This window comes from Ailuropoda melanoleuca, chromosome 14 (genome assembly GCF_002007445.2).
Source record: "Ailuropoda melanoleuca isolate Jingjing chromosome 14, ASM200744v2, whole genome shotgun sequence".
In the NCBI taxonomy this organism is placed as follows: domain Eukaryota; kingdom Metazoa; phylum Chordata; class Mammalia; order Carnivora; family Ursidae; genus Ailuropoda; species Ailuropoda melanoleuca.
The window spans coordinates 2993533-3010884 of NC_048231.1; the positions used below are offsets into that span (position 1 = coordinate 2993533).

Consider the following 17352-nt stretch of genomic DNA (forward strand, 5'->3'; position numbering starts at 1 on the left):
ATAGATACAGAAAAAGCATTTGACAAAGTACAATATCCATTCATGATAAAAAAAGAAAACAACAACCCTCCACAAAGTAGGTTTAGAGGGAACATATTAAAGGCCATCTGTGAAAAACCCACAACTAATATCATCCTCAATGGGGAAAAAATGAGAGCTTTTCCTCTATGGTCAGGAACAAGATAGGGATGTCCACTCTCACTACTTTCATTCAACATAATACTGCAAGTCCTAGCCACAGCAATCAGACACCAGAAAGAAATAAAAGGGAGCCAAATCAGTGAGGAAGAAGTAAAACTTTCACTATTTGCAGACGACATGCAACTCTACACAGAAAACCTGAAAGCCTCCACCAAAAAATGGCTAAAACTGATAAAGTGAATTTAGTAAAGTCACAGGATACACAATCAACATACAGAAATCTGTTTCATTTCTATATGCCAATAATGAAGCAGCAGAAAGAGAAATTAAGGAATAAATCCCATTTAAAATTGTACCAAAAACAATAAGATACCTAGGCATAAACCTAACTAAAGAGGTGAAAGACCTGTACTCTGAAAACTGTAAACCACTGATGAAAGAAACTGAAGAGGACACAAAGAAACGGAAAGACATCCATGCTTATAGATTGGAAGAAAATATATTGTTAAAACAGAATTTACATTTTTAAAAAATTCTTAAATAGAATGTCTAGCTCATTAATTTCTAATATTTTTTTAACTGAATAAATTTTAGGTTTCAAAATACTGCTTAATAACATCCTAAAAGTTTTGATATGTAGTGTTTTTCCTGTTCTTTATTTCTTAAAATATCCAGAAGATTTCTTCTTTAATCCATTAATGATTGAGAGGTGTGTGTCTGAATGTGTGTGTGTGAATTTCAAACCTATGAAGTGTTTTTTGTTATCTGTCAATTATTTCTGTTACTACATTTTAGTCAGAGGAAACAGTCTATTTTAAATTCTTTGGTATTTATGAAGCTTTCTTTCTGGCCTAGAATGCAGTCCATTATTTTTAACTCCATTATATGTCTTAGAGATCTCTCTCCATTAATGTATATGTATATACTACATTAAAAAACAGATCTCCCTTTCAGTGAAAGTTTGTTTCTTTTTTTTCTTTTTTTCATGATCACAAACTGTGCTACATAATTTTTCTGTGTTGTCAATCCCCAAGATCACCCTCATACTCAGAGATTTGCTAGAAGGACTCATGGAACTTAGCATATAATTGTACTCATGGCTTAAGTTTATTACAATGACATAGTGAGGATACAATGACATACTGAGGATATGACATAGTGGGGATACACAGCCAGGTGATGAGGGAAAAAGACACAGGCAGAGTCTGGAGGAATTCGTATGTAGGTTTCCTTATGCTCTTTCTCTCCCAGGAAGGGTCACACAGTACATACACTCCATTCTTCACCCAGAAAAAAAATGCAGCAACATGTGTTTATGTTTCTAACTAGGGAATTCCATTAGACTTAGCATTCAAGAATTTTGTTGGAAGCTGTTCACATATGTACACTATGTGTACCACATACCAAAATTCCAGACTCTCAGAAGGAAAGCAAATTGAACATAAATCATATCTTTTGTGTAAGAAATCTAGGCACAGTGAACTTATTAATCAGTTAAGGAGTAGTGGGAACACTTCCAAAATCTAAGTGCCAAACACTAGTCAAGGGCTATCCTTGCAAGCAGACATTTCTAAAGATCACAATTTCAGGCCTACTATGTTAACTCTTTCTGTACACCTTTTCTTTTTCTTTTTAAGATTTTATTTTATTTTTTGGTGTCACAAAGAGAGAGAGAACAAGCACAAGCAGGGGGAGTGCAGCAGAGGTAGAAGGGAGCCCAGCTGAGCAGGGAGCCCAACGTGGGGCTTGACCCCAGGACCCCAGGATCATGACCTGAGCCAAAGGCAGACACTTAACCAACTGGGCCACCCAGGCGCCCCTCTTTCTTTTTTTTTTTAAGCAGGCTCCAACATGGGGCTTGAACTCACAACCCTGAGATCAAGACCTGAGCTGAGATCAAGTGTTCGATGTTTAACTGACTGAGCTACCCACAAGCCCCTCTGTATACCTTCTTATGCACACATACAAATATTTTTAGAGTAGGCTGACAAACTACAAAGTGATGGATCATACAATTCAGTAGATGTGTATTGAATTAAATTGGATAGTGTCTATGGGAAAATACCATACAAGTTTCAAAGTAATTACTTATAAGTGAATTTTTTAGTATAATCCTATTCATGAATTGGGTTGCCTATAATAAACAATGTTATATACTCTAAATGGTAGTCTTGATTCAAAAAAAAAAAAAAAAGTCCAAAGGAGGGAGGAAAATGGTGGAGGAGTAGGGGACCCTAGTTTCATCTGGTCCCATGAATTCAGCTAAATAGCTCTCAGATCATTCTGAACATTTGTGAATTCAACCTGAGGTCTAAGAAAAGAATTGCTGCAACTCTACAAATAGAAAAGAGACCACTTTTTGCAAGGTAGGAGGTGTGGAGAAGTGAATCTGAGGCAATTTATTAGAAGATATACCACGGGGGGGGGGAACCTCCAAAAGCTGGCTACCGGAAAGTAATATATTAGTGGATCACAAAATAGGAACTTTTAGGAGTCTGCTCCAAAGAGGGACGTCCCTGCCTAAAAAGTTCTCAGGTGGTGCAATGGGGCAGAATTCTCGGTGGGACCAGTGTGGTCTCAGGATCCCTGGGGTCACAGAAAGAACTGGGGTGCCTGAGTGCAGCAGAGTTCCCAAGCATTGGAGCAGGTAATCCGGCTACAATTATCAAGCCCCGGAGTGGGCTTTCATCTTGGGGTTGCCATAAACCATGAACTGGGGCAGGATCCAGTGACTGCCCTCTGAGCAGGGACCCAGCAAGCTGCAGAACCTCAGGGAGAGCCTCCCACGCCCCCAGGAGGAGAAACACGGGTGTGCATACCATTGGGCCATGGCTCCCTGAGCAGAGGCCCTGCAAGTGGCACAGCCCTGGCTAGATCCTCCTCCTTCCCACAGAATGCGCAGTGAGGATGTGCAAAACAGGAATCTGCAGGGCTTGGAGACTCGAAAGGGGGCCGAGTGTCTGAGATAAAAACGCCTGGTCATAGACTTGGTGAACACAGAGTGAGGTCAGTAACCAGGTAGACAAAAGTGATTGACTACTTTTCCCTGAAGGAGCACTGAAGAGTGGGGGCTGCAGTCTTTCAGCTCTGCTGCTGGAGATGGGGCTCTGCCATTTTTATTTTCATCCTCTAAAGTGGCACAGAAAGCTATCAGGGAACAAAAGCCACACAGAGCAATCAGAGCAGTTTACATTTAGCCTGGCCCCGTAGCAAGGGGTGGGGCAACCCCAGCCAGGTAAAGACCGCTGAGAATCAGAGTAGAACAGGCCCTCCCCCAGAAGACCAGCAGGAACATCTGGCTAATACCAACTTCATGAATCATACATAACTGAAAAATTCCAGCGCTAGGGGAAAATAGAATTCAAGGTTTTTTTCCATGATTTTTTAGTCTTTCAGTTTAAAATTTTCATTTTCTTCTTTTTTTTCCCTTGTCAACTAGTTTCTTATTTTATCAACTTTTTTTGTAAGTCTTTTTTTAACTTTCATTTTTGCATTTATATTTTATAGATATATTCTTCATTTTTGGCTTCCTTTCACTATATTCAATTTAATTTTATATACATAAAAGTTTTCTTTCTTTACAATTTTGGGATCTAGCATCTTCTAACAAACAGACCAAAATACACCCATGACCAAATATATCACCCTGTTCTGTCCATCTGTTTGATTATATTCTTTTTTCCCCTTTTTCCTTTTTTGGTTTCTGATCTCTTCTGATTTGTCTAGTGTATATTTCGCTGGGGTCATGGTTGACATTATTTTTATTATTTTTATTTATTTATTTTTTTTGTTCTCTCATTCATCTATTCTTCTCTGGACAAAATGACCAGAAGGAAAAATTCTCAAAAAAAGAGAACAAGAGGTAGTATCACTGCCAGAGACTTAATAAATATGGATATTGGTAAACTGTCAGAGGTAGAATTCAGAATAATGATTATAAAGACACTAGCTAGGCTTGAAAAAAGCATTGAAGACACTACAGAATCCCTTTCTGGAGAAATAAAAGAAATAAGATCTAATCAGGTCAAAATCAAAAAGGGTACTGCTGAGATGAAATCAACAATGGAGGTTCTTACTGCTAGCATAAATAAGGCAGAAGAGAGAATCTGTGATATAGAAGGTAAAATTATGGAGAATAAAGAAACTGAGCAAAGGAGAGATAAATAATTACTGGATCATGAGGGGAGGCTTAGAGAGATCAGCGATATTATGAAGCAAAAAATATTAGAATTATTGGGGTCCCAGAAAAAGAGGAAGGGGAGGCAAAAGGTGTATTTGAGCAAATTATAGCTGAGAACTTCCCTAATCTGGGTAAGGAAACAAGCATTCAAGTCCAGGAAGCACAGAGAACCCCCCCCCCTTAAAAATCAATAAAAATAGATCAACACCCTGACATATAATAGTGAAGCCTGCAAATTTCAGAGATAAAGAGAAAATCCCAAAAGCAGCTTGAGACAAGAAGTCCTTAACATACAAGGGTAGAAACATTAGACTGGTAGCAGACCTATCCACAGAGGCCTGGTAGGCCAGAAAGGACTGGTACGATATATTCAGGGTACTAAATGAGAAAAACATGCAGCCAAGAATACTTTATTCAGCTAGGATGCCATTCAGAATAGGAGGAGAGATAAAGAGCTTCCAGGACACACAGAAACTAAAAGAATTTGTGATCACTAAACCAGCCCTGCAAGAAATATTAAAGGGGATCCTGTAAGCAAAGAGAGAGCCCCAAAGTAATACAGACAATAGGAACAGAGACAATATACAGAAACAGTGACTTCACAGGAATACAATGGCACTTAATTCATATCTTTCAATACTTACTCTGAAAGTAAATGGGCTAAATGTTCCAGTCAAAAGACACAGGGTATCAGATTGGATAAAAAAGCAAGACCCATCCATATGCTGTCTGCAAGAGACTCATTTTAGAACCAAAGACACTTCCAGATTGAAAGTGAGGGAGTGGAGAACCATTTATCATTTCAATGGACATCAAAAGCAAGCTGGGGTAGCATTCCTTATATCAGACAAATTAGATTTTAAACCAAAGACTGTAGTAAGGAATGAAGGAGGATACTATATCATACTTAATGGGTCTACCCAACAAGAAGATCCAACAATTATAAATATTTATGCTCCTAACATGGGAGCAGGCAATTACATAAACCAATTAATAACAAAATTAAAGAAACACATTGAAATAATAGAATAATAGTAGGGAACTTGTAACACCCACTCACAGCAATGGACAGATCATCTAAGCCAAAGATTAACAAGGAAACAAGGTCTTTGAATGACACAGTGGACCAGATGGACTTCACAGGTATATATAGACCATTTCATCCTAAAGCAACAGAATACACATTCTTCTCAAGTGTACATAGAACATTCTCCAGAATAGATCACATACTGGGTCACAAATCAGGTCTCAACCAATACCAAAAGACTGGGATCATTCCCTACATATTTTTGGACCACAGTGCTTTGAAACTGGAACTCAATCACAAGACAAAATTTGGAAGGAACTCAAATACTTAGAGGTTAAAGAGCATCCTACTAAAGAATGAATGGGTCAACCAGGAAATTAAGAAGAATTTTAAAAATTCATGGAAACAAATAAAAACAAAAACATAACTTCAAAATCTTTGGGATGGAGCAAGGGTGGTCCTAAGAGGGAAGTACATAGCAATACAAGCCTTTCTCAAGAAGAAAGAAAAGTCTCAAATACAAAACCTAACCCTATACCTAAAGGAGCTGGAGAAAGAACAGCAAATAAAGCCTAAACCAAGCAGGAGATGAGAAATAATAAAGATTAGAGGAGAAATCAATGAAATAGAAACCAAAAGAACAGTAGAACAGATGAATGCAACTACAGAAGCTGGTTCTTTGAAAGAATTAATAAGATCAATAAACCCTTAGCCAGACTAATCAAAAAGAAAAGGGAAAGGACCCAAATTAATACAATCATGAATGAAAGAGGAGATATCACAACCAACACCGAAGAAATACAAACAATTATAAGAACGTATTATGAGCAACTATATGCCCACAAATTAGGCAATCTGGAAAAAATGGATGCATTCCTAGAGATGTATAAACTACCAAAACTGAAACAAGAAGAAGTAGAAAACCTGAACAGACCCATAACCAGCAAGGAAGTTGAAGCAGTCATCAAAAATCTCCCAACACACAAGAGTCCAGGGCTGGATGGCTTCCCAGGGGAATTCTACCAAACATTTAAAGAAGAATTAATACCTATTCTTCTGAAGCTGCTTCAAAAAATAGAAATGGAAGGAAAAGTTCCAAACTTGTTCTATGAAGCCAGCATTACCTTGATCCCCAAATTAGACAAACCCCACCAAAAAGGAGAATTACAGACCAATATCCCTGATGAGCATGGATGCCAAAATTCTCACAAAGATACTACCAGTACGATCCAAGAGTACATCAAAAGGATTATTCACCACGACCAAGCGAGATTTATTCCTGGGCTGCAAGGGCAGTCAACATTCACAAATCAATTAACGTGATACAGCACAGTCATAAAAGAAAGGACAAGAGGGGCGACTGGGTGGCTCAGTCGTTAAGCATCTGCCGTCAGCTCAGGGCATGATCCCAGAGTCCTGGGATCAAGCCCCACATTGGGCTCCTCCGTTGGGAGCCTGCTTCTTTCCTGCTCCCCCTGCTTGTGTTCCCCCTCTTGCTGTCTGTCTCTCTGTCATATAAATAAATAAAATATTTAAAAAAAATAAAAGAAAGGACAAGAACCATATGATCCTCTCAACTGATGCAGAAAAAGCATTTGACAAAATACAGCATCCTTTCTTGATTAAAACTCTCCACAGGGTAGGGATAGAGGGAACATACCTCAAATCATAAAAGACATCTACGAAAAGCCCACAGCGAATATCATTCTCAATGGGGAGAAACTGAGAGCTTTTCCCCTAAGGTTAGGAACACAACAGGCATGCCTACTCTTACCACTGTTACTCAACATAGTATTAGAAGTCTTAGCCTCAGCAATCAGACAACAAAAAGAAATAAAAGGCATTCAAATTGGCAAAGAAGTCAAACTCTCTCTCTTCACAGATAACATGATACTTTATGTGGAAAACCCAAAAGACACCACTCCAGAATTTGCTAGAACTCACATAAGAATTCAGCAAAGCGGCAGGATATAAAATCAATGCACAGAAATCATTTCTATTTCTATACACTAACAATGAGATAGAATAGCATTTAAGGAATCAATCCCATTTATAATTGCACCAAAAAACGTAAGATACCTAGGAATAAACCTAACCAAAGAGGTGAAGGATCTGTACTCTAAAAACTACAGAACACTTATGAAAGAACTTGAAGAAGACACAAAGAAATGGAAAACTATTCCATCCTCATGGATTGGAAGAATAAACATTGTTAAAATGCTTATGCTACCTAGAACAATCTACACATTGAATGCAATCCTTATCAAAATACCATTGACATTTTTCACACACCTGGAACAAATAATCCCAAAATTTGTATGGAACCAGGAAGACCCTAAATAGCCAGGGGAATGTTGAAAAAGAAAACTAAGGCTGGTAGCATCACAATGCCAGACTTCAAGTTCTAATCAAAGCTGTAACCATCAAGACAGTGTGGTACTGGCACAAAAACAGACACACAGATCAATGGAACAGAACAGAGAACCCAGAAATGGACCCTCGACTCTCTGGTCAACTAATTTTTGACAAAGCAGGAAAGAATATCCAATGGAAAAAGGACAGTCTCTTCAATAAATGGTGCTGGGAAAATTGAACAGCCACATGCAGAAGAATGAAACTGGACTATTTTCTTACACTACACAAAGACGAACTCAAAATGGATGAAAGACCTAAATGTGGGGCACCTGAGTGGCTCAGTCTGTAAGCGTCTGCCTTTGGCTCAGGACGTGATCCTGGCGTTCTTGGATTGAGCCCCGCATCAGGCTCCTCTGCTGGGAGCCTGCTGCTTCCTCTCCCAGTCCCCTTGCTTGTGTTCCCTCTCTCGCTGGCTGTCTCTCTCTCTCTGTCAAATAAATAAATAAACCTTTTTAAAAAAAAAAAAAAGAAAGACCTAAATGTGAGACAGGAATCCATCAAAATCCTAGAGGAGAACACAGGCAGCAACTTCTGTGACCTCGGCCGCAGCAACTTCTTGCTAGATACATCTCCAAAGGCAAGGGAAACAAAAGCAAAAATGAACTATTGGGACTTCATCAAGATAAAAAGCTTCTGCACAGCAAAGGAAAGTCAATAAAACTAAAAGGCAACCTACAGAATGGGAGAAGATACTTGCAAATGGCATATCAGATAAAGGGCTATTATCCAAGATCTATAAAGAACTTATCAAACTCAACACCCAAAAACCGAAGAATCCAGTCAAGAAATGGGCAGAGGGGCGCCTGGGTGGCAGAGCGGTTAAGCGTCTGCCTTCAGCTCAGGGCGTGATCCCGGCGTTCTGGGATCGAGCCCCACGTCAGGCTCTTCCGCTGTGAGCCTGCTTCTTCCTCTCCCACTCCCCCTGCTTGTGTTCCCTCTCTCGCTAGCTGTCTCTATCTCTGTNTTTTCTTTTTTTTTAAAAAAAAAAAAAAAAATTTTAAAAAAAAAAAAAAAAAAAAAAAAAAAAGAAATGGGCAGAAAACATGAACAGACATTTCTTCAAAGAAGACGTACAAATGCCTAACAGACACACGAAAAAATGCTTCACATCCCTTGGCATCAGGGAAATACGAATCAAAACCACAATGAGATATCACCTCACGCTGGTCAGAATGGCTAAAATTAACAAGACAGGAAACAACAAATGTTGGTGAGGATATAGAGAAGGGGGAACCCTTTTGCACTGTTGATGGGAATGCAAGCTGGTGCAGTCACTCTGGAAAACAGTATGGAGGTTCCTCAAGACACTAAAAATAGAGCTACCCTGATCCAGCAATTGCACTACTAGATATTTACGCCAAAGATATAAATGTGTTGATCTGAAGGGGCACCTGCACTCCTATGATTATAGCAGCAATGTCCACAACAGCAAACTGTGCAAAGAGCCGAGATGTCCACTGACAGATGAATGGATAAAGAAGAGGTGGTATACATATATATGTATAATATTCCTTTGTGTATATATACTCTCATCCATCAGAAAGGATAAAATCTTACCATTTAGATCAACATGGATGGAACTGGAGGGTATTGTTCTGGGTGAGATTCGTCTATCAGAGGGAATCAATTATCTTATGGTTTCACTCATATGAGGAATATAAGAAACAGCGTAGACGATCATAGCGGAAGGGAGGGAAAACAGAATGGGAGGAAATCAGAGAGGGAGACAAACCATGAGAGACTCTTAACTATGGGGAAGAAACTGAGGGTTGCTGGAGGGGAGGTAGGTGGGGGGATGAGGTAACTGGGTGATGGGCATTAAGGAGGGCACATGATGTGTTGAGCACTGGGTGTATATGCAACTGATGAATTACTGAACTCTACCTCTGAAATTAATGATGTACTATATGTTGGCTAATTGAATTTAAATTAAAACGATAATAAAAAAACAAAAACTAAATTTAAAAAGTTCGAATCTTCATTTAGCATAATAGGGAATTGAGAAAACTTTCAAAAAGGGAGCTTATATTTGTTTTGTCTATTATAATGAATTAGCTATTATCTGTCATTTTTACTACCTGTGTTAAATTTCCTTCTCTATAAAAGTTAATCTTTGAAATAAAAGTTTTTTTAAAGGAATAAATTGTTATTTTTAACTTTATTCAGATTTGCAGAAAAACACTACATCGCCACGTGCTCATATTTCGGCTGCCTAACTTACAGATGTTAGATGGAATTCCTGTGAATTCAGATGATAGAGCTAAAGCTGAATTTCACTGCTCTGAACTACAAGCAAAGAAAACTTCGGTAATACTTCTATTATTTATATTTTTCCTTTTAAAATATATAATTATTAGTAAATTAAAACCAATTTACTAGGTAAATCTGGGCTATGATGTTTTTGTAGATTATTTTAGTATCTATTTTAGTGATTGCTATCAAAAGCACCTTAATCTGGTGAATAGAGCACATCCACACAAACAAATTCCAGGGAAGCTCCTTTTTACAGTAATGTAATTTGGCATAAAGAAAATTATTTAAAATCTGTGTGCCTCTTGCTCAATATGTGAGATACTGCTAGAGGGTAAGAATCTATAACATATCACTTCTATAAACCGAAACCAACAAACTCTTGTTTGGAAGGGAAGGAAGGAATTCTGACCTCAACTCTCCAGACTACGTAGTTCATCTAACAAGGGAGATGTAAGCTTCTTTTCTTTTTGGCCAGAAAAATTGCACTTTTTACCTACAAACTCTAAAAAGGTGTCTGACCATGACATGAAAGAGATTAGAGACAGAAGCCACAAAAGCATATCATTAGAAAATTCTATCCTTGACCACAAGGATTCTTCGAGACCATCCTCCACAGAGACTAAACACAGAAAAGCTATGGTTTTTGAATAAAGAAATAACCTTATTAGAGCTGTGCTTTGCAAGTTTTGAGAAAGAAGAGGCTGGAGGCAGCAAAACCAGTTAAGAGGCTTTTAGAATAATCCAAGAGGGAGACTATGAAGACCTAAACTAGGGTGGGGCAGTAAGAAGGTAAGTGAACCTCTAATGTAAGTGAAAGCCAGAGAGCAAGGACATTAGTCAGTGAACAAAGATTACTTTTAAAATGCATATTAAAGAGAAAAGAGGTGCTTTCACTTAACTCAGTGGATTACCCAACACTCTCCATCCCTTCTGTAATACAAACTGATTCCCAAAGCACACTGGATGCTTGATACTACATATATTCAAATTTTAGCTGATGAGTATTTCATTAAAGGGTTTGCTTCTTGGCTATTCTATTTTTCATATAGTAAATTCAGATTTTCCCCACTACTATGATATAATGTGTCTTGAGTGAATCTAGACACATATTCTTGCCATTTGAATCAGTGCCATATATAAGAATTTATTATTCCACTTTTCCATATATAAGCATTTTATTAAAAAATATTTTTTGATTCATCTATACAGGGTTAATAAAATAAAGGGGATATACGAAGTCTTTATTTTAGAGAAGTCTATTTTAAGATTCAATAATAATGTTTATTTTCATGGCTAGAACAAAGCCACTATTTCTTCTAGCTATTCAGGAGACACAAAAACAGAATCTTTTTCAAGTTTATCAGTTCAGTCTAATTTATTTTTCTTTCAGTTACTGCTGTTCTTTCTTTTTTAACAGCAAGTAAAGAGGTAATAAATGAACTCTATAGTTGTCCTTTAAACCAGAACATTTTGGTGCTTTTGGTTTCAGAAGAAACTTTGACAACATTCTACATTAGTGATGGGAAGAAACTCCTACAAATGAATTAGTTAGGGAATTTGAGATTGACCAGCTTTAGTAAAAGGCCTAATACTTTAGTGCTCATTACAAAGCTGCATTCTTGGTAACACTCACTGAAACAGGGAAATCGGTCATTTTACACAAATGGCAAAAGCCTGTATCTCTAAATAAGTTGAATCATATATTCTGAATTCAGTATAAAGTATTCATATTTTTTAAAGTATAAAGAAGGTCAGTCTTAATGAAGACAGCAAGCATAAAATTCTAGTGAAACCAAGAATCTCCAGCCTAAAATAATTCTCTCCTCTGTTTGCTGACTCCTGAAATTCTTTTAAAAGCCCCTTAATCCTCAAATAACTTAAAATGTAAACACCATTTAGAGAGTTAGCACATTCATTAAACGTGATTGTTATAAGATGCTTTCCTTAGTCCCCTTTATTTACTTGTTTGTTTTTGAAAAACTAACCGCAAAGCACTTGATGAGGTAATGTGAGGAATATAAAGATGTGGAAGATATAACTGTCACCATCCAGAATCTCCTGCTCAGTAAAAAAGAAACAAAGGGGAGAGAGCTTAATTCTCATTTTCTGCACTTACCTCGTTAAGATTCTTTGGAGAGGGAGAGGCGCCTTCACACTAGTGATGAGTACGATGCAGTCTGAAAAGACAGAACATAAGGTTCTGAGGGAGGTTAAGGGTTCAAAAGACTTGCACAGTTTCTGCCTCATACCAACTCAGTTTAGGCATGTAACTCCTGAACTAAAGAATTTTAAGTTGATTATCAAATAGGGCTTGCAATAAGAAACTTAATCTATTGATCTGAGTTTTGGAGGTGAGATGTTCTTAATTGTTTTTCTTTAATTATGTAGTTTATTCCTGTTACCAACTCTCCAATGGACGGGGGATCATTTGGCCAAGTGAAAGCTCCTCCCATAAAGATAACAAATGTAATTCTGCCTGGTGCATGCAGCCATTACTTGGGATCTGACTTCACTGTAACTCCTGAAGTGGAAGGTATTTTGACAGTTTCAAACTAAATGTAAAAGCAAACAGAAAAAATACTTCATTTGAAACCAAAATCTCACTTTGACTTCTAATACTACTTAAAATTGCATTTTTAAATTTACATTTCCTAAAACTGCATGTTTGTTCAAGCTTCATGTGGTAATTCTGACTTTAGAGTCTATAGTATTTTTGGGTTTTGCTGAACTACTAATATGTTGTAACTAAACATTTGCTCATAATGTGAACTTCGTAATACTTGTACAATTATTTCTTGAATTATCTATTTTCAAAGGTTTTGTTTCATTCTATGTATTTCATAGCATATGAAACCAATTCATTAGTATGTCCTGATAAAAGTAGAAAGTCAAAGGTTTCAAAATATCTGTGACAACAGATTCTTGGGGTACAAAGAGAAGTTCAGACTTTATCCTTGAAACCACAAATAAACCATGAAGCTAATATTAGAAAAGAGTTTCAAGAGGTAGAGCTCTAGAGCAGTGAGTATATTAAAAGGACGGGGCATGGAAATGATTCCTTCTATAATATACATTTTAATTCAGGCTTAGATTAAACCTTTTCCCATATTCCAAATATTCACTGGCTATCTTTTGGTAAAACTGGGGGTAGGTACTCTTCTGAGGGCTCACCTCTTTCATTCCTTATAACATCCCACTTTGCATGGGACCACTGTTGAACAATAAAATTGAACATCACAGTAATTATAAAATGATCTATGAGCCTACTAAGAATGGAAGATTGCTCTGTGTGATTATTTTTAAAGGAAACTCAGTTAAACCCAAAATAACTTACTTTGTTAAGATGTTATTTTTTAACTTATTTTTCATACTTCTACATATGTACAGCTTTAAGATTTTAGTCACAGTGAGAATTTGTATGCTTTTGTCCAGTAGATATAACTATCAGTAAAACTGGACATCCCAAATTATTAGCCTCCTTAACAGTATAATGTTATCTTCAGGAACGTCATCAATATCTTCTCTCTCTCTCTTTTTTTTTTTTTTTTTGGCACTAAGTTCAACCTTGGATTCGTCTCCATTATGTCCTTCTCAGATGTCTGTCTTCAGGATTTGTTATGTGACTATTTTTTTAGGTTTTTCTTGAAAAGTCCTATAATTTCTCTCCTATTTTCAGACTATGTTGCCGCAATTTTTATTTTGAAAATTATGATCACATTATCTCTACATTTATTATAGCACACAGCTCTAGGTATTTATATTTTCAAAAATTACCAAGAGACAATCAAATAGATTCACTAACTCAGAGAAATTTAAGTAGCATTAAGTGCTAGAAATCTATTCCAATTCTGTATTTTTATTTAAAGTGTTTTAATTTATATTATGAAATACATACAGCACACATTCAGTTGAAGGGCCACCAAGCTTCATTACTTAATTCATTTTATTACTTAATGCTTCTCCTTGTTTCACAATTCTTAATTTCAGACAAAAAAAACAAGAATGCAGGCATTCTGACAAATAATCTTCAGAGCATCCATGCAGAAATAGCTTTTCGGCAACTCAGAGAGATAAACCTCTCTCCATCTCTTTTATCACATCAGAATATGGCATCTCCAACTGCACAAACGTACCAGAGCAACCCAGATGAGGGAAGGTAAAACTATTCTGTGTTTTAATACTATTTCTCATCATTAAAAAAAACTCCCCAAATTTGCCAGTCATGTATAAAAATAGGAAATATTGTTTTATAGTATTATTTAATAACTAAGAGCTGGAAAAAACTGTCAGATAGCATACAGCTTCTTCTCCCATATTCAACAAACTTTCCCAAAGTCCTGTGTATTTACATCGTAATTCAAAGAGGCTTAGAAATGGCTGTCAAGGTAGAATAGTGCTCACCTAATGCTTGTATGAAGGAACACTGAAATAAACACTTATAATTGCACTCTCCCACGTCATTTCTCATTAAATATGCAAAGCAGTTCAGTTATATTTTGAACAACAGACAAATTCAATTTATCTGTTGTGAAATCACAAAGACCAAGAATTTTGTAAATTCTTCAAGCCTCTTGTCTGGTCTGGACCCTAGCCCTAGAGGCCAGCTCAGCGCCTAAGAACCTGTAACTTCTCGTTAAGAATCTACTCTGTTGCTCAACATCTGATCACCTAGACTTCCAATCCTTATCTGTCCCCAGGCTTCTTTGTAGCCAAGCTCCAATTCATCTATTAATGACCTACGCAGCAGCAGATCTAGCGTAGGCCTGGCTTTTGCTATATTGAATTCCCTGCTGAGTCCTCAGGATAACCTGAATTTTAGATGTCCAAGAATAGGGTCATTTTCTCTGTTGTACTGTCTTTTTGAAATTGAACACATATAAAATACAGAAATTATTTACTGCAGAATTACCTTAAATTAGCTGACCCATTAAGAAAATAAGCCATAATTATTTGACTCAAATATTTTATTTCCAACAGAATTCCTGGCAGCCACTTTTCAAGATCAAATCGAATGTAACTGCCTAGAGAAATGAATATACACCAAGAAACCTATTTCTGTTTAGTAGTTGTACAAAAACTAGCAGTGTCGGTGAAAAAATTATCTAAGATAATCATGTTACTTATTTTACTGAAGAACTTCAGTTCCATTTGAAGATAATCTCTATCAATCTGGTTGAATTTTATTTAATAACACCTCTCTTAAACTTTTGTTATGGCTATCTTAATTATTCATTTGAATTTCTATATTAGAAAAATCATGAGCCATTATACCATACAATTTGAAAAGATAGAAGTGACATAAAACAAAGTCCAGAGAATCAAATATTTAGTCCTGGTATTGGAAGCATTTAGTTACAATATCTTATTATGACCTAACATATGAAGACACTAAGAAAAGGTAATTCTAGTAAAAAAGCATATGTCATTTGTTGAATATTTATTTGGAGTTACCTAAAACTAAAGCATACATTTCTTACCATACACAACTATTACTAAAGCAAGTTGAGTTTGCTCATTGAACTACAAATTAGTTTTTTAGGACTATAATTGGAAAAAAAATACCCTTAAACCAGTTCTGTCCTAAGAATTATTTAGCGATGCAAATTAATGGCATCAGTAGTACTTCCTGAAGGTGTATAACTGTCAGTGCAACTAGGCATTCATGCTCTAAAAATAAAAAAGTACTATTTCAAATATAAAATTTGTTAATTGCGCCCATAGTAATATAATTTCACAAGCAGTTTTAGGCTAAAAAGAACACATGTTCAAATTGAGTGGACACATTTAAATTTGAAACCCTTAATAATTCTATTTCACTGGAAATAATTTTTCTAAAATATTATGCTGCATAGTACTAGGACAGATCACAAATCAAATATGGTTTTGAATTTCATTGTTTTATTAAATACAGTTCTTTAAATTAATGACTAACTTGACAACCATATTTTGAAATAAGTGGGCTATGATTCATGAGCCCATTTTCCAAGTATTGGTTCAACATTACATGTAGCTTTCATACAATTTTAGATGTTCCTTACATGAAAATAAATTTTTACTAAAATATTTGTATTTTATAATCTATCTGGACATAGGCTTAACAATATTTTGGAAACTAATTCCAATGTGTATGCAACAATTTTTATCTTTTCTTTTTTAAATGCTATATGTTTGTGATGTAATCATGTAATATTTAAAATTTCAAATCTAATACAGATTGATTTTATACCTCTTAATGTGTGGTTTTTAAACAACTATTACTCTTGGGTGAAAATAAGATCCTTTGTTTAAAAATAACTATGCAGTTCTTAAGATGTCCGGAAGAGGTCTTTGTTGCCCTTTAGTTTTGACAATTGTTTTCCTCACAGTACTCTAATGAGTGTCTGCCCTTCTCTGTTACTAACTTGGTATCATCAGCTCTTTTTCTTTCATGATTCTGTACAAATGAAATATTGAATATATGTTGCTTTTGTAATGACAGTTGTCTTTTAAAATAATAAACTGGATGGGAAAAATAAGTGTAATTGGCTTTCACTAGAGAAAAGGAACTTTCAAGAATTAGAAAAGTATAAAGCATGGGACAAACATAACTCATTATTCAGCATCCACTTAACATTTAGCATATTTCCTTGTAGCCATGTTTCCTATGCATTTGTAATATATTTGAGATCTATCATTTGATTTTTATGTACTATACTATGTTAAATTCTGAGATATCTTATTTCTTTTATAAATTTTTAATTACATCTGAATTTCTTCTTGAAAGTAAATTAATTTGTAATACATAATGTGTTTTTTTTTTTTTATTTTTAAAGGGGGGAGAGGAGATGAGGGGCAGAGAGAGAGAGAATCTTCCATGCTCAGCATGGAACCCTATGTAGGGCTCAATCTTAAAACTCTGAGATCATGACCTGAGCCAAAATCAAGAGTCGGATGCTTAACTGACTGTGCCATCCAGGTGCCCCGGTAATAACGTAATTTGATAGTAACACTAAAAATAATATGAATATGTATCTAGGCATTGCTAGGTACTACACAGAAAATAGACACAGATACAACCTTTAGAACATTTTAATATAAATACGTGACAAATAATTTCATGTAAAGCAATGAAGGGGGTGATTACTAACATAATTTACACAGTTCTGAATTTTTTTCTGCCACGAGAGCAGATGACACTAACATGATAGACAACATACTCCCCTGAGAATGCCTAGATGGCTTAAGCCACATTGGATATGTGTAGTTCATAAAACAATAGCTAGAACTTCATTCCTTTCCTGTTCAACAAAACAAAAAAAAATGTAATTGAACACGAGGGATGTTTTTATAGGAGTGA

At 36.0% G+C, this 17352-nt stretch overlaps 1 protein-coding gene and 1 long non-coding RNA gene across 3 annotated transcripts in view; one reads left to right on the forward strand and one right to left on the reverse strand.

Moving 5' to 3' along the window:
• Positions 1-16675, forward strand: part of LRRC9 (leucine rich repeat containing 9) — a 118128-nt gene extending 101453 nt beyond the window's left edge. For both annotated transcript variants that reach the window (XM_034643379.1, XM_034643380.1), the window contains 4 exons: positions 9930-10070; positions 12405-12549; positions 14004-14172; positions 14994-16675. In XM_034643379.1, the coding sequence (XP_034499270.1) occupies positions 9930-10070; positions 12405-12549; positions 14004-14172; positions 14994-15033 (495 nt within the window). In that variant the 3' untranslated portion in view covers positions 15034-16675. The remainder of the gene's footprint in view (positions 1-9929; positions 10071-12404; positions 12550-14003; positions 14173-14993) is intronic.
• The window catches only part of LOC117796133, a 92727-nt gene that overhangs the window by 52204 nt on the left and 23171 nt on the right, over positions 1-17352 (reverse strand). Inside the window, exon 3 of the long non-coding RNA XR_004620519.1 lies at positions 12133-12193. This is a non-coding gene — a long non-coding RNA (uncharacterized LOC117796133). The remainder of the gene's footprint in view (positions 1-12132; positions 12194-17352) is intronic.